Genomic DNA, 22,044 nt, shown 5'->3' with positions numbered 1-22,044 from the left:
TCAGATACATCAGTCTAATTGTTTCCAGTACAGGAAGAGTTAAGAAACTCCAGTTGTTATCTTTATGCAAAAAAGCCATTAAGCTCTACGACTTTCAAAGTCGTGGAGAGGGCTGTTTTCTGACTTTGATTATCTCAACTGTTATTGAACTATTTACTTTTTCCCTGCTAGAGGAGAGGTCATTAGTTCACAGACTGCTCTGAAAGAATAATTTTGAATGCTGAGTGTTGTGTAATCTGAACATATTATAGAATGATGCAATGTTAGAAATAACACTATATTCCTTAACCTCTTGCCGCCCGCGCAACGCCAATGGGCGTGGCCGCGGCGGCAGCCCCAGGACCGCCTAACGCCGATTGGCGTAAAGTCCTGGGGCTCTGTTTTGCAGGAGATCGCGCGCAGGCTGCGCGCGCATCTCCTGCTTGGGGGGCGGAGTTCCTCCCCGCCTTCAGTCTCCGAGCGGCGATACCGCTCGGGAGACTGTTAGACGGCGTGATCGCCGTCTATTTAGCCTGTGCAGCGCTGCGATCAGGTGGGTGGGGGATAACTACAGTGAGCAGAGGGATTTGTTGTGGGCACAGGATGACTCCAGGGGGCTGTAAGAAACCCCAGGTAAGTCAAACTCATTTTATTTAGACGGAAGAAACCTTTTAATACACCTCGCTGGAATGCATTGATGTGTCAGCTTATTAATTGTACTGAGCCACACTAATCCAACATGTATACAAACTGTTTCAGACTGATTGTTCCTCATCAGTAAATGGCATGGATTAGTATGGCTTTACGAGGTAGAACAGCAGTGATGCATTATGGTAGACCTCAATTGCTTACTCCAACTTGATTAACCACAAATTAATACCTTCTCTTCTGTTTTCGTTTGGTTTTTATATTTTTTTATTAATCGTTTCCTGACGGATTGAAATCAATGCCGTTTTGATGCTGTTATTCCTGCCAGGGAGTAGATTTCACATCACCACCGCTGCACGTTCTTGCCCCTCTCGTCGCGGCCTCCCCGCCGCAACTCACTCGCCCTGCCATCTCTGACGGCAGAGCTCTGTGAGATGGTCAGGAGCTGGTTTCATTGTCTCCTGAGTCTGACCCTGTCATCTCAATATAAGAAATTCCCATTGGCTTACATTGATCACACGGTCAGGAGTCAATGAAAGCGGCTACTGACTGTCTCACATAGCTCAGCCATCATACAGAGGGCAGAGCGGGTGGCCTGAGGTGGCGGGTATGTGCGGTAAATCGTCGTTTTGCGCCGGTTTCTGGTACCACTGGAGTCTGCTAGTACTGAAGCGGTTGAAAGGCAAATTTCTGTTTTAAAAAGGTTTGGGGGTGGCTTAGGATCATTCTATAAGCTGAGCAGTGGCGGCGCCAGGGGGGTGCTTGGGGGTGCTCAAGCACCCCCTAAATTTGTCCAAGCACCCCCAAAGCACCCCCTGACGTGAACTGACTTCAGGCGTCTAAGAGACACCGAGTCAGTTCACAGCGGCAGCCCAGAGCAGCAGGCAGGGCTACGGTAAGATGGCCGCCCGAAGCCCTGCTCTGCAGACTTGGAGTCTGCAGTGCAGGGCTTCGGGCGGCCATTTTCCCGTAGCCCTGCTCGCCGGGTAATGCAGGCTGCTGCAGGAAGGAAGAGGATCGTGGAAGCTGAGCTGTGCGCCACAAGGAGGTCGGGAGAGGAGGAGGTCGGAACAGGAGGTCTTCTGACTAGGTGAGTAAATGGGTTTTTCTTTTCTTTTTCAGGTGGTGCTGCTGATTGTGGTCAGATCTGCTGAGCATTGTGCATATTGGGGTTAGTGATGGGCGAACAGTGTTCGCCATTGTTCGGGTTCGCCCGGATTTTGGGCTGTTCGAGGTCAGTTCGGGCTCCGCTGGACACCTCGTGGTGTTCGACCATGCGTTCCGCCATGTGGCCGAACTTATGTTCGACCTGACAGCGCATCCCCGAACGTTCGGCTCGCACTGCGATTGGCCGAGCGGGTCACGTGGTTCGGGTAAATAAATACCCGAACCGCGTCATTTCTCCGCCACTTGAAGTTGGGTTTAGCTTTGGGTAGGCAGGCAGGTTAGACTCTCTCACCAGCTAGGCTAGCCAGGGCCCCCCCAGCCTCCTAGTCATACTACTGCAGCATGCTTGTACTGCTGGGATCAGTAGTACTTCCGCCACCAGTATATAGCATTGTCTATTTGCCACTGTACTGCCAGTCAGCGTGTACTTCTGGGATCAGTAGTACTTCCGCCACCAGTATATAGCATTGTCTATTGCCACTGTACTGCCAGTCAGTGTGTACTTCTGGGATCAGTAGTACTTCCGCCACCAGTATATAGCATTGTCTATTGCCACTGTACTGCCAGTCAGCGTGTACTTCTGGGATCAGTAGTACTTCCGCCACCAGTATATAGCATTGTCTATTTGCCACTGTACTGCCAGTCAGCGTGTACTTCTGGGATCAGTAGTACTTCCGCCACCAGTATATAGCATTGTCTATTTGCCACTGTACTGCCAGTCAGCGTGTACTTCTGGGATCAGTAGTACTTCCGCCACCAGTATATAGCATTGTCTATTTGCCACTGTACTGCCAGTCAGCGTGTACTTCTGGGATCAGTAGTACTTCCGCCACCAGTATATAGCATTGTCTATTGCCACTGTACTGCCAGTCAGCGTGTACTGCTGGGATCAGTAGTACTTCCGTCCGTCACCAGTATATACTATATAGCATTGTCTTATTGCCACTGTACTGCCACAGTCAGCGTGTACTGCTGGGATCAGTAGTACTTCCGTCCGTCATCACCAGTATATAGCATACTATATAGCATTGCCTTATTGCCACTGTATTGCCACAGTCAGCGTGTACTGCTGGGATCAGTAGTACTTCCGTCCGTCACCAGTATATAGCATACTATATAGCATTGTCTTATTGCCACTGTACTGCCACAGTCAGCGTGTACTGCTGGGATCAGTAGTACTTCCGTCCGTCACCAGTATATAGCATACTATATAGCATTGTCTTATTGCCACTGTACTGCCACAGTCAGCGTGTACTGCTGGGATCAGTAGTACTTCCGTCCGTCACCAGTGTATAACATACTATATAGCATTGTCTTATTGCCACTGTACTGCCAGTCAGTGTGCGTGTACTGCTGGGATCAGTACAACCATAATGAAGAAATCCAGTGAAAGAGGGAGGGGCAAGGGAAGAGGTGTTTCCCCTGACGGTTCACGTAGAGGCCGCAGTGGAGCACCTAAGAAAACCCACTCAATACCACCCATGTGTGACAGACAAACAACCCTCACTAATCCACAAGAGCAAGACCGGATAGTGAATTGGTTGACCTCTCAAGCGTCCAGCAGCGGGTTAAGCAGCAGCAGCACCAGCACATCCTTGTCACGCACGAGGTCCTCTGCCAGTTACAAGGAGCCAGTGGGCACAAAGGTGACACAACCAGCAGCTACACCATGCACACAATGGCCAAATAAGCAGTCCGAACAATTATTTCCGGACACAATGGGCTCTTCGGAGGAGCTATTCCCACTCCTACCCCCACAAACAATGGAACAGCCAGAAATGTTGTGCCCGGATTCACAACCATTGTGCGAGGAAACTGCACCACTCATTCAAATGCAAGGCGAGGACGAAGACACCCAAATCCCTGAGCAATGTGCACAGGAATTGGAATTGCAGGAGGTCCACCAAGAACATCTTGAAGACATGGGAGTGAGGTGCGTAGAGGGTGTTCTGGGGAGCTCTAGTCCACTGCACACAGACACAGTCACAGATGAGGAGATGGAAGAGGAGGTTTTGGACGATGTGGACACAGACCCGGATTATCGAGTAGAACCTCGTCGTCGGGATACCAGCAGTACAGATGAGTCTGCTGCAGAACCCACTGCTGCAAGAGTTCGCCGTGTGCCACAAAGTAGGCAGGGTATCTCGGACACAACAGGCGTAGCCGTAGAAGTGAGACGCCAAAGAGGCACGAAGCAAACTCGCCAGCAAAGCAGGAGCTCAAAAGTCTGGGCTTTCTTTGAAGACTGCAGGGTGGATGTTACCATGGTGATTTGCAAGGTGTGCAGGACCCGACTGAGCAGGGGGAAAAATGTCAACAACCTCTCCACCACCAGCATGCGCCGCCACATTGTAGCCAAACATAGCACTCTGTGGTCAAACACGCAAGGCCAGGGTAGCGGCTCGCTTCCAGCCCCCAGCAACACTGCCTCCGTTGTCACCAGACCCTCCTCAGCAGCAGCCCAGCCATTACGTGGTGCATAAACATCCATAGTAGACGACGATGTCAGTTTCCGCAACAGTCCTCTTGACGTTTCCCAGTCTTCAACCACCACGACAACAACAACCAACTGTCCTTCAGTGTGCGATCCTATGGTTCAGTTGTCTGTCCCGGAGATGCTTGAGCGCAAGAGAAAATTGCCAGCAAATGACCCCCGGGCCGTGGCACTAACAGCCAGCATAGCCAAGTTTGTGGCCTGCGAAATGCTGCCATATCGCGTGGTGGAGACAAACAGCTTCAAGCGCATGATGGAGCTTGCCATCCCACGTTACGTGGTTCCCAGCCGATACTATTTTGCGCGGTCTGCAGTGCCAGCGTTACATGAGCACGTGGTTAGCAAAATAACCAGAAGCTTGAAAAATGCCGTTTCCTGCAAGGTTCACCTCACCACAGACACCTGGACGAGTGCCTTTGGACAGGGTCGATACATCTCCCTGACGGCGCACTGGGTGAAGCTTGTGGAGCCTGGCAGTGACTCCTCCTCACCGGCTACGGCGCGGGTGTTGCCCACGCCGCAAACTGCTGGACCGGCGTCCCTCAGAGGCACCAATCTCGACTCTGACTCCTTCTCCTCCAACGCCTCTCAAAGCTGTACCTCATCCGGCATCGGTAACCCAGCAATAGGGTCGTCGTGGAAGCAGTGCAGCACAGCTGTTGCCATGCGTCAGCAAGCCTTACTGAAGCTGATCTGCCTTGGAGATAAGCAGCACACAGGTGAAGAAATTTGGAAGAGAATCAAGGAACAGACCGATTTGTGGCTGGCACCGCTGGACCTGAAACCAGGCATGGTTGTGTGTGACAATGGGAGCAATCTCATTCGCGCTTTAAAGTTGGCTAAGCTGAGACACATCCCTTGCCTGGCACACGTTATGAACCTAGTTGTTCAACGGTTCCTGAGGACATACCCAGGCGTGGCAGATCTTCTGCTGAAGGTGCGACGAGTGGCCAAATATTTCCAAAAGTCCAGTACCGCTTCGGAGGGACTCACCAAGATGCAGGAGCGGTTCAATCTACCGAACCATCGCTTGGTGTGTGACGTACCCACGCGCTGGAATTCGACGCTGCACATGCTAGCACGCTTTTGCGAGCAGAAGAGTGCAGTGGTCCAGTACATGACGGCGCAGTACCGAGGCGCATCCGGGCAGCTACCAAGCTTCTGTGGATCTGATTGGGCCACCATGTTGGACCTCTGCCAAGTCCTCCAAAATGTTGAGCAATCCACGTTGCTTGTGAGCGGTGAAAACTCTTCAGTCAGCATTACGATACCACTGCTGTGTTTACTGAAGAGATAAATGTTGCAGATCAAGGAAGCCGCAGTCAGGATGCAAGTGGGGGAATCTCAAGAGGACAACGATCAGCGTGATGATGATACCAACATCAGACAATTTGCGTCAGGAAACGCTGGTCCTCCCAGCTATGCTGAAGAAGAGGACGGGGAACAGCTGGAGTTGGAGCAGGACTTGGATGCCCCCACTGCCGAGGGACAGAGCGGTGCACGTTGGACTTTCACGATTCAGCGGGAATGGACAGCAGAAGAAGACGAGGAAGAAGGTGGGCGACGGCGTGATGCTGGTGATGATGATGAGGGTGCGTCAAGCTCAGAAGAACATGATGAGGATTCTGTTAGGACTGTGGCAGACATGGCTCAATTCATGCTAGACTGCATTGAACGCGACCCGCGCGTTGTTCGAATTCTGGACGACGTGGATTACTGGGTTTATACCCTTCTGGATCCACGGTACAAAGACAATGTTCAAAAACTCATTGGAGAAAGTGTCAGACAGGTCAAAATTGAAGAATACCAGCAGGCCCTTGTGGAGACATTAGAGAGGAGATTGACATCCTCCTCCTCCTCTAGCCAGTTCCACGCCGACAGACTGACTTCCGCTAACCCAGGACGAGGAGGGGAACAAAGAACGCAAGCTGCAGGTAGTGCCCACAAGGGAATGGTATCGGCAGTGTCCTTGGAGTGGCAAAATTTTATGACACTAATGCAGCAGCCCACAAAACAGCAATCGCCCAGTTCCACCTCCAACACCGATCGCCTGCAGAAGATGGTCAAGGACTACATGTCAGATGGTGTAGCCGTGTTCAACAATCCATCTGTACCCTTCAATTATTGGGTCTCTAAGCTACACATCTGGCACGAACTGGCAATGTACGCAATAGAGGTGCTGGCTTGTCCTGCAGCCAGCGTTATGTCCGAACGCTGTTTCAGTGCTGCCGGAGGCATCATTACAGATCGCCGTATCTGCCTCTCCACAGCAAATGCAGACCGGCTGACACAAATTAAAATGAATCAATCGTGGATTGGAAACGACTACGCAACACTCCCCGAGTCCGACCCCGACCAAGGACCATGAACATCTGTGATGGCTTAGCGTTGCCACTTTCCGTAATATACCATTTCTATTTATTAATCACTGCATAGCGACAAAACTCATTGCTTTGCTTTGAAAATAATACAAGATTGTTGTTACCTGTGCCAAAAAAACCTGACATTTTCCGCATTTAAAAGACAATTTCCCTTTGAAACTTAACAATCGTTTTTCTCAAAAACTATAAGGTCCTTTCGGAAAAAAATAGTTTCCTCTTATACCCACCCCCCCTGTCCACATACCCTGAAAATTTGGTCTATGTTACATGTAAGGAGGCTTTGCAAAGCAGGAAAGTTCGGGTCCCCATTGACTTCCATTATGTTCGGTGTTCGGCACGAACGTACCGAACATCGGGACACCGTTCGGCCGAACGTTCTCGAACCCGAACATCTGGATGTTCGCCCATCACTAATTGGGGTCAGATCTGCTGAGCATTGTGCATATTGGGGTCAGAGCTGCTGAGCATTGTGCATATTGGGGTCAGAACTGCTGAGCATTGTGCATATTGGGGTCAGAACTGCTGAGCTTTGTGCATATTGGGGTCAGAACTGCTGAGCATTGTGCATATTAGGGTCAGAACTGCTGAGCATTGTGCATATTGTGGTCAGAACTGCTGAGCATTGTGCATATTGGGGTCAGATCTGCTGTGCATTGTGCATATTGTGGTCAGATCTGCTGAGGATTGTGCATGTTGGGGTCATATCTGATAAGGATTGTGCATATTGGGGTCATATCTGAAAAGGATTGTGCATATTGTGGTCCTATCTGATAAGGATTGTGCATATTGGGGTCATATCTGATAAGGATTGTGCATATTGGGGTCATATCTGATAACGGTTGTGCATATTGGGGTCATATCTGATAACGGTTGTGCATATTGGGGTCATATCTAATAACGGTTGTGCATATTGGGGTCATATCTGATAACGATTGTGCATATTGGGGTCATATCTGATAACGGTTGTGCATATTGGGGTCATATCTGATAACGGTTTTGCATATTGGGGTCATATCTGATAACGATTGTGCATATTGGGGTCATTGAACGTGTTTATTGTTCAAATCTGCTCACATTACGTGTATTTTCTTGAGAAAACCTGCACAATTAGGTGAATTTTCTGGGGAAAGGGTCACCAAAACTTGGGCCCTCTGTCTTTGCGTTGCACTTTTAAAGGGAACCCGAGGTGAGAATAATATTGAGGCTGCCATATTTATCTCCTTTTAAGTAATACCAGCTGCCTGGCTGCCGTGTTGGTTCTCTGCCTCTAATTCTTTCAACCATAGACCCTGAACAAGCATGCAGCAGGTCAGGGGTTTCTGACAACATGCGTATTATTGGACGCATTCCCTACTGCAATTATCCCTGTTGCGGACTGCAACGCGTACAAAAATACGCATTGCTGCATGTCTACGTGTGCGGGATGCGGCAACGCGTATTTTTGTACGTGTTGCGGTCCGCAAAAGCGCTAATTGCGGTAGGGAATACGTCCAATAATACGCATGGCGGGCGGCCGGCCAACTGGTGAGTCGTCAAACACGAAACTAAGTGACAGCGGGGGACCGGAGGATTCCAGAGTGGCTACGAGGGCACAGGACTGCTGCAGGGGGCTGGTAATAGCCCCAGGTAATTGAAACTCTTTACCCCGGTTCAGTTAAGGTTCCCTTTAACTCTGTAGTAAAGCATTGCTGTATACAGTAAAGCAGTGCTGTACAGAGCCTGTTTTCACCTACCTATAAGTTATTTTCACACCACAGGGACAGGAGATATCAATCACTTTAGCTATAGACTCTGGACTGCCACGTGTTTGTATGGGTGTATTCAGCAGCACCTCTAGCCTATTCACATCACATGCATATACTGGTTTCTCCGCTTCCTCCTCCCTCGTCGCCATGGCTACGTACTAACAATAACAGCTTGCGAGCTGTGTTGAGGAAAGCAGCATCAGACTGAACTGAGCATGCGTGAGGCTGATGCAGCAGGGAGGGGCATCGATGAGGAAGTAAGTGCTGTCTTTGCTTTTTTTTTTACTCTGTGAGGAGGATTCAGAAACATCCTGGTGCTCTGGTATGTAACTGCAATAGACATTTACTGATTGTTCACTAACTGCCACTGTATTAGGCTTGCGTTTAGTATACAAGTGCATTAACGGGAACTGTCACACGAGGCCATGATCAGTCATTGTGGTTGCAGAAGCTGTTCCCCTAGATTTCCTGTCCTCCTTCCTTACTTCATCTGTCAGCAGCCAGCAGTTTATCTCGTTTTGCAGAAGAAAATAGAGGGGATGACACAGACACAAACACGCCTTTGGATAAACAGCTTATAGGCTGTAGCAACAGGGAAACTTTTTTGGGGGGAAAAGACAAAATGTAGGTGGGACAGAAGAATGAAAAGGATGTAAATGTAATTATAAAGCTGTATACACGGAGTCCACTTACATCCAACTATCCAGAAGGTCATGGGCAGTGTTGCCAACAGTCAGTAAATGTACTGTCAGTCTGTAAACAAAGTGATTTATAGCCCCTATTGTCCTGTAGTAGTTAATCAGGACTCCTGAAAACAATCTCCTTGCAGCTATGTTCTGCTACTTCATAGATCAGGTGTGTCCAAAGTCCGGCCTGGGGGCCAATTGCGGCCCAACGAGCCTTCTCTGGTGGCCCCCAAAGCTCTCTACAGTTGTTAATGCCATGGGGTCAGCAGGCCGTAGCTGCAATGCCACATGTAGGGGCCACCTTGAGTTGCCGCTTGGCCACCCCCTTTGCTGCCTGTAGGTCATCAGCCACCACAGTGGCAGTAGCAGCCACCACTATGCCAGCATTAGTAGCAGGCAGCCACTGATTAGCAGCCATGCTAATGTCAGCACGGTATATGGGTTATTTCCCATGGAAATATTTAATTTGATAAAATGTGACGGGCATAGTGTACCCAACGGCAATCAGCAAGAATTGTGTTTAATCTCATTAGTTTGGCCCCATATTACACTCAAGAACGGAGATTTGGCCCTTGGCCTAAAAAGTTTGGACAGCCCTGTCATAGATAAACAATTACACACATAGGCCCGGACCTCACTACGAGCAATTTAAGAAAATGCTCATGTGATTTCCAAATCGCGGAGTACTATAAATTTAAAGCAAATCCCGGAGCGTTTTTTGATTTGGCCCTGCGGCCATTGAATGTGATAGCACTGGGATCCCTTCAGAATTGCTGCATGAAACACTGAAGTGCAACCACTGCCATAGGGTTTCACTGTTGCAGCTCTTTCCTGATCGTTGGCGCTATAGTGTATCCCGGCCCATATACATACACAGTGTTTCTCCCCCTCCTCCACTTTCCCTTACTCTCTTCACCTTCCCTTACTCCCTTCAACTTTCAAGTTCAGCTTTCAAACTGGACCTGAACTCTTGCACAGGACAGAAGTAAAATATAGAGAAATGCACCCTGCATGTATTTAGAGAGTTTAGCCTGTCTAATTTTCCCTTATCTGTGACTAATCATCACCGTAATTTGATCTCTTAGCTGTGTCAGCTCAGGAATCTCCTCTACCATGTCAGAGCAGCCAATTTGTAAACACCGGATGTTAACAATATGTCTGCCTCCATGAAAGCAGGAAATAGACACACTGCAGATTTATTGCAGGATTTGTATAAGCTGTAACAAAGAAATCTTTTTCTTTAATGGTTATTATTCTGAGAGCAGAGAGGGAGTTATGAGTTCAGGTCCACTTTAAAGAGTACTAAGCACCCATGTACCTAAACATATGAAAGAGCTATGTAAATGGGTAGTGATGGAAGGCATCACTTAAGTTTGGGGGGCTGCTCTATAGCCCCCTGTTTCCATGCTAGTATCCATGGTTTCTGGGGAGACCCACAGGTGGTGCAAATTGAAGCTCCCGGCAGTGTTGCACGCTTCTGAATACTGCAATGCATGTACTTTAGTTGAAAGACTGTGTCTCCCAGCATGCATTGTGGTGGTTGGGAGTGCGCCACACAGCCGCCAGTGCTTCAAACTTGTAGCTGCAGGTCTTCCCATAGAATATGGATACAAGCATAAAGACAGGGATTGGGAGCAACCCCCAGAAGGTAAGTAATGCCTAACCACCACACACCCCTTACTCCACACTCCATTTACAAAGCTCCCTTAGGGCCGGTTCACACTAGGCTCTAAAACTGCCTGATCCAGCAGGGTGGAAGGGGCTGCGTTAACCGTTATGCTAAGGATCTATTTACATCACTTAAAGGGAACCTAAACTGAGAGGGATATGGATGTTTCCTTTTAAACAATACCAGTTGCCTGGCATCCTGCTGATCTCTATGGCTGCAGTAGTAGCTCAATCACACACCTGAACCAAGCATACAGCTAATCCAGTCTGACTTCAGTCAGAGCACCTGATCTGCAAGCTTGTTGAGGGGCTGTGGCTAAAAGTATTAGAGACACAGGATCAGCAGGAGAGTCAGGCAACTGGTATTATTTTAAAAGGAAAAATCCATATCCTTCTCAGTTTAGGTTCCCTTTAAAATGGACCAGAACAGGAGTGGAATGCAGATGCTGCGGATGCCCACAGAATCGATGCAAGCCTCTGGTAATGTACATTGTCCTTACTAGGCTGTTTTCTCCATCCGTTCCTTCTCTGCTCATTTGTCTTTTGTGTCTTCGGGCATGTCGGGTCCTCCACCTCTGCTGGCATTGCCATTCAGCTCCATTGCACGGGAGCGCTGGTATATACATTGGAGCCCTGGCAGAAGCATCAGGCTCCAATTGAATTGATAAAGTTCAATGTGAATTCTCCCCAGCACCAGGGAGTATTCTCATTGGTTCACTGACTGAAGGATTCCAATTGGCATGAGGCTTCTGCCAGGGCTCTGATCTATATACCGTGTCCCATGCATTGAAGGCGAACAGGTGCCAGCAGCATCATAGGTGCCAGCAGCATCATAGAACCTGAATTGTGGCGGCAGTCGGCCCGAATTGCAGTGGCGGACCAACAGCGATGAGTATGTGGATATGTCGACAAATACTGCAACGGGGCATAACATATGCACTCAGGAATAGCTGTTGTTTTTAGTGTTCATTGTCAGATTTAAGAGAAATATGATATGAAAAAGAAAACAATCCTGTTGGCACTGCCCAGTTCAGCAACAGCACACAGACCAAGAGTACATAAATTAGGGGACAAAGAGTACAAAAATTAGGGGACACACAGTATAAGGACCTATTTTAGCAACAAAAAAAAAGAGGGGTTTACATGTATATTTGGGGCACTAACTTTTTTTTTTTTAGGCAATTTTTTATTTTTGCAAGTTACAACCCGCTTTAAGAGAAATGCTAGCTTCCACTACTTCAGGTGTCATAAACTGAAATTAGCATATTTTGTTATTACCTTTTCATGACATCCACAGTGTGTATGTTTTTCAACAGATTTGGAGTGGTACACCATGCTGACGCTGTTCTTTGTAGAGTTACTGCTGTGTCTGTATTGTTTTTGTTCTATGCTGCATTTGATCAGATACAGCGCCTCTATTGTTCACCATATAACTAGAGTTCAGCTCATCAACACATATGTGACCAGAGGAAAAAGTGATCATCGGTAGCAGTCATTCAGATGTTACCGGTGCATTTTTTATGAAAAAACAAAACAAAAAAATCTGTTCTGGTTGATGTGGATTGCTTTACTGGGCATGAGTGTTGCAGTTATTTGTTACCTTCTATATTTTGACAATCAAATACATTTTTCAGCTCGGTGTAGTGGAGAGCACCTTGCAGCGCTGGGTCCCTGGTTTGAATCCCAGCCAGTGCACTATTTGCTAGCAGTTTGTACGTTTTACCCGTGTCTGCGCGGCTTTCCTCCGGGCATTCCATTTTCCTCCCACATCACGAAAACATAAAGATAAGTTATTGACTCCCCCCTACCCCCCCCCCCCCCCCCCAAAAAAAAGTAGCCCTAGACTATGATAGACATATGACTATGATAGGGATTAGATTGCAAACTCCTCTAAGGGGGACAGTTAGTGACAAGAGTGTGTATTCTGTAAATTACTATGGAAAATGTTGGCGCTATATAAATAATAATAATAATATTTGCTAAAGGGTAAAGGTGCACATATATGTTGCTTTTTCCTTTGCAGATTTAAGCATTATGATCAAATCTGATGGAGACTGCTGCCGCAACAGGGCGGCCCGTTTGTAATTTAGATTGATTTCTGTCTGATGCTCCTCCCCCCCCTCCTCCCGAGGTCTCCCCCATAAAAAAAATGTGTACCCTCAAGCTGGGTGGATTGTTGGCAGCGGAACACTCACCTGTCTGCTGGCATGCTTCTTTCTATGTCTTCTCCATCCCGCCGGTGCGCCTGTTCCATGTGACCTGACGGCATGTATGGTACATGACTATGTACATGGTGCCAAGGTACAGGTACAGGTGCAAATCGAAAAAAAAAAGGTAATCGTCAAAGCAGCATTTTTTTCAATGCGTTTCATTTTCCATGTTCCATGCGTTTCCAATTGTATAATTCTCCTCACACATGAAGTGTTGGCCCTTCATTTTTCTGTCCGGAAGGCGAAAGTGCGGTAGTGAATAGTGGAACGTGGCCAACACTTTACATTAAGAGGAGAATGATACGCATAGGATACGCACACTTCTGGACTGGACCTGAACTCCTACACAAGATAGAAGGAAAACAGAGAAATGCACCCTGTATGTATTTAGAGAGTTTAGCCTGTTTAATTCCACCTCATATGTGTCTTATCACAAGTTGACATGACTGCCACGGCAGAGATGGCAGGTAAGCTCATTTTGCTTCCATGAATCAGGAAGTAGAAACGGTGCAGATTTATTTTAGGATTTGTATCAGCTGTAACAAAGAAATGTTTTTTGTTTAAGGGTTATTATGCTGGTGCGTATTTTTTTAGAGCAGAAAGGACATTCTGAGTTCAGGTCCGTTTTAACTAAACTTAACCCCCCGCCTCCCGTGGTCACACACGTTTAGATTAATAGCTATTTGTTTTGATAAATTCACATTGTAGTAACATTTACAAACATGACAGAAAATGACATCATACTATGAATTTGATAGTATGTCAATTTCTGTCAATGCATGTTTGTAGATGTTACTGTACATTGTGAATTTAGTGCTAAAGCTTGATTTTGAAATAAATCGAATCGAAATCAAAATTTCTGACAGAAAAATTGCAATTCAATTTTCTCCTAAAATCGTGCAGGCCTACTTTCAATTATAGTTGGCCAATTACTGACCAATTTTATCACCTCCACATAGTATGAGGGGCAACAGATACTAAATACTTTAAGTAGAAATGATGCATAAATGAGGCTTCATATGATCCTGCACCACGGTGCAGCGACAGGGTCATATAAATAGGCCTGCCTATATGTATTTGCTGCTGGGCAGGGAGTATGTGACTGGGATTCCCGTTGTGCCTGCGTGGCCCATTGACTTGCATTGCTGCATGATCTGTGTGGTAAGCGTGGTTCATGCGGTAACACACTGAAACCTCTGCGTCGGCAAGGAGCCTCATAGTACATGGAGGTGGTAAAATTGGTCAGTGATTGGCCAATCATAATTGAAAGTGTGTACCAGGCTTTACAACAGCTTCGCGATTTTCTGCATTAAGATACCTCCATAATGTTGCACCTCAATGCCCCACTGTGAATATAGACTTAAGGTGCGTACACATGCCGGACATTTTTCAAACTACGGGTCGGCGGAGCAGACAAAACCAGTCTTATCAGTCTGACGACAGCTTGTACTCACGTGCAACTGTCGTCAGAACGACTGCCCCGCGGGCGGGTCTGACTACCCGTAGTTTGAAAAAGTCTGGTGTGTGTACGCGCCTTTAGTGTCTCTAGACCAGGCATGGGCTAATTTGGCCCTCCAGCTGTTAAGGAACTACAAGTCCCACAATGCATTTGCCTTTATGAGTCATGACTGTGGCTGTAAGACTTCTGCAATGCATTGTGGGACTTGTAGTTCCTTAAAGTGGCACTTTAACAGCTGGAGGGCCAAGTTTGCCCATGCCTGCTCTAGACTGACTTCTTTGACCTATTCATTAAACAGGGAAGCAGAATTCACATATTAGGATACACTATTTTTATGTATGCTTTAATCAGTACCACTTGTAATTTCTAGTGCATTTCTGGATCAAACCCAGAGCACAGTAGATATGTCCTTATAACACAACTCAGATACCTGCAGTGCACATAGCGCTAGGGATTGTTTGTTGTTAATGAAAGCGGAGTTACCGTACATTAAAAAAAAGCAAATCAATTTACAACATAAATATAACAAAACTCTATCAAATTGCTCTCTTACCAGGACTGCACATAATGCATTATTGATTTTGCCCGTCTAAGTGATCTGATAATGCTTTGTCTGTTCCTTTCTTTTAATAAGCATCCAGTATACTGGTACAGAACAGCGGTTGCTATTTTTTAGCTTTTCTACCACATTACTCTTTGGCAGTGGTCACATTTGCTACCATGTTTTTCTGTGCGATTACTGGTTTCCCGGCACTCTGCAGTTGCATTTTTCCCTCTGCAATTTTTCGCTTTTGGTCGCCATTTTCCGCGTTGTACCAAATACCAAAATGCCATAAAGAACAAATGTATTGAGAGGGATATGGAGGTTATATGTATTTCCTTTTAAACAATACCAGTTGCCTGGCAGCCCTGCTGATCTATTTGGCCTCAGTAGTGTCTGAATAAAGTCAGAAACAAGCATGCAGCAAATCTTGTCAGATCTGACAATAATGTCATAAATGCCTGATCTGCACATGCTTGTTCAGAGACTATGCCTTATGCCTCATTCACATTAGGTGCACTGAGAAACATGTAAAAGCGCATGTTAAAAAACGCATGCACTTGTTCGCACATTAGTCCGCGCTTCAGTGCATTGCGTTGTGCTTTTTTTTAGCCCGTTTTTCTTATTGTAGCAGTAGCAGTTGTCAATAAAGCTTTGTTTTCATATGTAAATGTATTTTTTTTCCAATTAGGGGTAAAAAACGCATGCGTTTCTATGCGCTAAAAAATCGCACCCATTCACTTGCATTGATGTGTGTTTTACAGCTCAACACACAGAAATGCATGCAACCCTACGTTTTTGTAACGCTGCACAGCGCAGTGCATAGATGTGAACCAGGCTTATTTCATTACATGGGGAAATCATTACCTTGCAGAACGCACAGGGCAATGAGCTGTGAAAAGTGCACAGAAATGCCCCTGATGTCAACGAGGCCTAAAAGTATTAGAGGCAGAGGATTGGCAGGACTGCCAGGTAACTGGTATTGCTTAAAGCGAACCTGAACTCAGAACTTCCTCCCTACAATAAATCTGGAGTTTGTCTGCTTCCTGCTTTCATGGAAGCAGACATATTGTTAACATCCTGTGTTTACAAATGAGCTCTCTGCCGTGGCAGTCAGCTGATACAGCTGAGGTATCAAATTACAACTTGTGTTTAGTCACAGATAAGGGGGGATTAGACGGGCTAAACTCTCTAAATACATACAGGGTGCATGTCTCTATGTTTCCTTCTGTCCTGTGCACGAGTTCAGATCCACTTTAAAAGAAATTCAATATGCCATCCCCCATACCCTTTTTGCTTTATTTGTCCTGTAAAGGGGATCCGAGTTGAGATTGATTTGGAGGCGGCCATATTAATTTACTCTTAACGAAAACCAGTTGCCTGGCAGTCCTCCTGATCTTGCTTCTCTAATACTTTTTGCCATAGACCCTGAACAAGTATGGAGCAGATCAGGTACTTTGACTCAGCTGACTCAGGTTTTACTATATTAGCCATATGCTTTTTCCAGGGTTTTGACTCAGACACTACTTATGTCAGAAGGTCAACAGGGTTGCCAGGCAACTGACATTGTTTACAAGGAAATAATTATGGCAACCTCCATATCCCTTTCAGTTTGGGTTTCCTGTAAGGTCGGTTGGCAGGAAGTGAAGGCTGCTGTTGGAGGGACATGTGCTTTGAGAATGGTACAGTGACTGCCGAACAAACGCAATCTGTGAATCACATGCAGCCCATTTCTTACAATGGCGATAGCTCTCTTTTTCTTAATATTCTGTTCTACTGTCCTTTCTTTTAAGAACACTTACTTGTTTTTTTATAGCAATTATATGATGATTCTTAATTATTTATTTTTGTTTTATCTTCTTCTTTAGGGATGTGTTTACCGGGTCACCTATCGGCTACTACAGTATCCAAGTTAGGCCACACCATTGATACTTCAAGCTTCTTTGAACCACATGCCTTCTTGTTTTCCTATGCTAACAGTCTTGGGCATGTTTTACTACATCTGCCTCCGACGCCGGGCCCGGCTAGCTAGTAGGGGGGAAATGATTAACAGTCGTAGAGCCATAGAAACAAATAGCCGTGCTATGCCAATGTGTGTTGAAACTGTGCAGTATGCCAAAGAAGTCCTGGATTTCAGTTCTCACTATGGGAGTGAAAACAGCATGTCTTATACCATGTGGAATTTAGCAGGTGCTCCCAATGTGTATCCAAGTTCAGGGGATTTTACCCAGACTGCTGTGTTTCGGACGTATGGCAACTGGTGGAATCAGTGTAAAAGCAACCCGACTCCATTTAAAAGAACATCACCACATTTCTTCAGTCATGAATATGTTGAACTTGCCTTTGAGGAGCCTGTTTATCCTACTGCAGTTCACATTTTAGAAACTTATCATCCTGGTTCTGTGGTGAAAATACTGGCTTGCTCAGCAAACCCCTACTCTCAAACCCCTCCTGCAGAAGTCAGGTAACTTGTTTCCGCATTAATATTACTGTGTAGATAAAAAAAAAAGTTTGCTACTTAAACCCATCTAATCCTAACATAAGACAAAGCAAATGTTCAAAGCAGCCATGCTGTTCAGTATAAAGTGAGAGCGCACTTTACCTGAGGCCACCCACCGTGGACCAGGTCATTTGGACGCTGGGATTGTTGTAGATGCCAATGTATCGACAATCGGGCGCCCAGGTGGTCAACATTTTGTGTAGGTAAAGTGTACCTGAGACAAAGGGGGGGGGGGGATTATACATACCTGGGGCTCCCTCCTGGATTATAGCTTCCTCCCCGTCCTCCTCCGCCTTCTGGTTCTTCTGTAATTGGCCCTGAAAAGTCCTCCAGTCGGGGCAGGTATAGTCCGGCTGCTGCACATGTGCAGTAATACTGCGCAGACACAGAACGCTTCTGATGACAGGGACACGGCTGGGCCATGCATGCACAGTTGGCCCCGGACCAGAGGACTTTCCAGGGCGACTTGCAGAAGATTCAGGAGGTGGAGGAGGACGGCGAGGAGTATAAGCCTAGAGAGGGCTGGAGGTAGCCCCGGGTATGTATATCCCCCCGAGGTTTATTTTAAACGGTGTCTTGGGTTGGGGTGGATAATCCCCGGATAATCCCCATGTTACTGCAAAGAGGTAGATATTGCAGAGAAAGAGTAGTCGGCTCAATTTAGCTGATAACATGAAGAGCTCAAGAAACCAGGGATTTTTAATTCAAACTCACTCAACACAGAGGAACACATAACACCCCACAAAACAGAAATAGTCAGTTCCACATTTCCACAGATAGGTGGGTGTGCTCCTGAGCTACAACAAGTCTCATTTCATTCAGAGATAGACTTGTTGCTATGCTAACATTAGATGCACACATCTTACACATTCCATGAGGGTATTCACCATACATTCTGACCAGTCCCAGTCATTGCCAGAGAGGTGGTGAATAGGGTTATATTGAATTTTGTGTCCTGTCTATGCACAGATGTATTTAAAGATGCCAAACTTTGGGACAAGATGTGGATCAGCTTAGGAGAGCAGCAACCAGCTTGGCTTCCTACAGAGCAAGGGTCCTACGGGAAAAAAAGCACTTTACAAATTTTTTGTTGTTGAATTCACAATTGGACACATAGCTAAATGAATAGATTAGAGCTCTGGCATACTCAATGAAGATGTCATTGAGCAGAGACAATGAAACAGTAAAAACTTAAAAACTACATTTAATAATAAAATAGAACTGTGTGTCATTTTTAGGAGAGGGAGGATACATACAATTGTTTTTCTCATCAGTTTATTTTCACCTCGGATGTCCTTTAAGGAATGACAATTGCCCGACAGTCATGCATATCCTTTTGGCTGCAGTAGTGTCTGAATAACACTCCTGAAGCATGCATAAGGCTAACATGGCTAGACTTTAAATGGCATCTGAAGTTAGAGGGATGTGGAGGTGTCCATATTTATTTTCTTGCAAATTGCCAGACTGCCCTCCTGATCCTTTGCCTCTGATTCTTTTAGCCATGACCACCGAACAAACATGCAGATCAGATGTTTGACTGAATCAGCAGGGCAGCCTCTCAATTGGCATAGTTTTAAAAGGAAATAAATAGGGTAACCATCATATCTCTCACTACAGGGTAACTTTATTTAAATTCTAACCAGAAAAATCCAAGACAACCTGTTCTAAGTAACAAAGTAACAGAGAATGCAGATTTGTCAGACCAAAGAATGTATAGAACATAAGTGGACATTGTTCTTGCATAGCTCAGACAGGAGTTATTTAAAATGATACTGAAGCCGAGAACAAAAAAGTCAGATACGCACCTATTGCGAGGGAAGGACCTGGATCCCTCCCTTTCTATAGGTGAGTATTTGGCTTTTTTGTGTTTGTCACTACATATTTAATAAAAGGACATCAAGAAAACAATAAAACAAGCCTAATGTCCCACTTTTCCTGCTGCATGAGACTCGCTTCTGGTTCCAAGGTACACAAAATCCAGTTTGTACGGTGAACCACTACGTATACTATGCTTAGTATGCTAGTGTGTTGATCTGTTAGGTGTCAACCATTCATATATTGCCATGGCAACTGGTTGTCAGGAAGGTCAATGTGAGACAGCAAATGTCCAACATGTGTAAAAGGCAGTCCCGTGCATTGAGTTATTGTGTTGTTGTACTGGTTGCCAGCAGAACATAAGCAAAAACAAAATGACTCAGCTGAGCATCTGACTCTTTCTAATCCTGTCTGAGAACAGCAGTAAGCAACCTGTTGCTTCCAGGGTCAACCTAAACAATGGGAAAAATATGGCTAAAATTGTGGTGTTTGCGCAAATGACGGGAAACAACGGTTCCGGCACTGCCTATTCACTTGAATGGGCAGCACCTAATGGCGAGCACCACAGCCAGCAGTAAACTAAGTGCAAGCGTCCGTATGAACCAAACCTTAAGATCTGGGGGCCAAATGAAGTTGATTAACCAGTTTCGGACACAGCTAATTGAAATTTGGACCCTATTTGAAGACTCTCTCATCTCTGCCAGGGCATAGATTTCAATAGCCTGTCTCTGCATGCTGTTGCTGCTCCACTCCAGCTGTTTTATAGGCAGCTGAACTCGGGGCACTGGTCTAATCACAATGATCACAGAGGAAAACTAAAGAAACAGGCTCTGATCCTTCAGGGGCCAGAGCTTGCCTATCTGAAATCAGTTAAACAACCAAATACAGTTGTTTAACATATGAGCACTCAAATACAATGAAAATACATTTTGCAATGTATTCTAAGGGCTCTTTTCCACTATGAAATGCAATCGCGATTCCGATCGCAATCGCGTTTCAATTTCCACCATGCGATTGTGATTGCGATTGAGCTACTATACTCATTATAGTACAGCTCAATCGCATACAAAACGCGGCAGGACAACGATTGCACTTTGACCAAAATCGCATCGCAATCGGATCGCACTAATGGAAATTGCTGCTGCAGTTTCAATTAGTTTAATGTACCTTGCGATTTGCGATTAGAAGCAAATCGCAGGCTAGTGGAAAAAGGCCCTTATCCAGACTAAAACTGTGTGTACCGGTACATGTCAAATTGCATAATAACAGAGCTGAATGTTACAGTAGTGCCATTACTACACATTTGGCTTTATTGCTGCAGCAGATACGTACATTATTCTGACTATTGTATGAGAAATAGGACATTTTAATATATTTGTAGTAGTCACATTCAGTACGCTTTCCCCTCCTTTTTGTTTCAGTTTATAATTGTGTTTCAACCTACATATTATGATCATAAGCACCTGTTTGGTATAATTATTATAATACCCCAAAATCTTGTACTTTGTGCAAGTGTTCCTAGAAGAATTGATTTTGAAGACTATGGTGGTCACACCAAGCATTGATTAGATTTTTCTTTTATTAGCTAACTTTTTTTTTTTTTTTTTTTTTTTTTTACAAGTGATAAGAATAAACAATGAGAATTTATGTTTGGAAAAACATTCTTACTTTACAGCATTTTTTCATACCTGCCCAAAACTTTTAAACATATATATGTATATATCAAATTAAAGTGTACCTGTTATGGGTAGAACAAGTTCTATTGTACCCACCAGGGCTGTGGATCGTTGCAAAAATAATCCGACTCTGTCTCCTCAGTATATGAAACCGCAGACTCTGATTCCAGGTATTTAAAAATTGTTCTGACTCCACAGTCCTCACAGTACTCACCTGGGGCTTCTTCCAGCCCTCATAGCTTTGTAAGCCCCTCAGTATCCTCCCAGTTTGCTCCTCTATGCCGCTGTGCCCCATTCATATGCACGCCGGACCAGTCATGGGCTACTGCACATGCATGGTCCGGCTGCGGGCCTCCTCGAACACCATCGTAAAGATTTAAACTGCCCATGCGCAGAACGTTCTTGGTTCTTGCGTGTCCAGTCAGTGATTTTTCAGAAGGGCGCAACAAAGTGGATCTAGAGGGCACAGTTGGACTTGTAAAGCTACGCAAGGAAGGAAAAAAATCCCAGATAAGTAAAATAGAAGTTGTCTCTTCCATTCTTATGTTTACCTTAACTATATACTTGACTGTCTCCTTGAAGTTTAATTTTTACTTGCCATAATGGAAAGTTTAAAGCGTGTTATATTAAAATATCAGAATGCTAATTATCATCTCTTGAATACGTCTAGGTGGGAAACTATCTGGTCCGGAGAGCCCACACGTGTAAATTCTCCTCAGGCTCGTCAGTTCACACCATGTATAAAAGAAATAGACTTCCCAACAAACCTCCTTCGTCTGGAAACCAACAGCAAATTTATGGAGTACTACACAGAATTAGATGCTGTTGAATTACATGGAGTAAAAGAAAAACCAATGCTGTCCCTAAAAACATCCAAAATTGACATGAGTGATTTGGATGATGAGGAATATGAGGGGAAAGATGGCTGTGGAATAGACTGCCTTACCAATCAGTTTAGTAGCTCCATCCTCAGGGAATGGACAAATAATGGCTACTTTGACAAGCTGCCTTATGAGGTAAGGATGCACATAGAATGTTTCCCAGTAACAAAGTGATGTGTTTATTGGTTAGCTGA

At 45.5% G+C, this 22,044-nt stretch overlaps 1 protein-coding gene across 3 annotated transcripts in view; it reads left to right on the top strand.

Moving 5' to 3' along the window:
- Window positions 1-8,584: 8,584 nt before the first annotated feature.
- The window catches only part of FBXL4 (F-box and leucine rich repeat protein 4), a 68,830-nt gene continuing 55,370 nt past the window's right edge, over window positions 8,585-22,044 (top strand). For 2 of the 3 annotated variants that reach the window (XM_068231210.1, XM_068231212.1), the window contains exons 1-3: window positions 8,658-8,736; window positions 16,847-17,442; window positions 21,640-21,985. In XM_068231210.1, the coding sequence (XP_068087311.1) occupies window positions 16,931-17,442; window positions 21,640-21,985 (858 nt within the window). In that variant the 5' untranslated portion in view covers window positions 8,658-8,736; window positions 16,847-16,930. Of the gene's footprint in view, window positions 8,737-16,846; window positions 17,443-21,639; window positions 21,986-22,044 lie in introns of all 3 variants that reach the window. The other variant, XM_068231211.1, reaches the window with a different exon arrangement.

This window comes from Hyperolius riggenbachi, chromosome 4, assembly GCF_040937935.1.
Source record: "Hyperolius riggenbachi isolate aHypRig1 chromosome 4, aHypRig1.pri, whole genome shotgun sequence".
Classification (NCBI taxonomy): domain Eukaryota; kingdom Metazoa; phylum Chordata; class Amphibia; order Anura; family Hyperoliidae; genus Hyperolius; species Hyperolius riggenbachi.
Note: the sequence above shows the minus strand (reverse complement) of the source record. Positions and strands in the feature narration are given on the sequence as shown.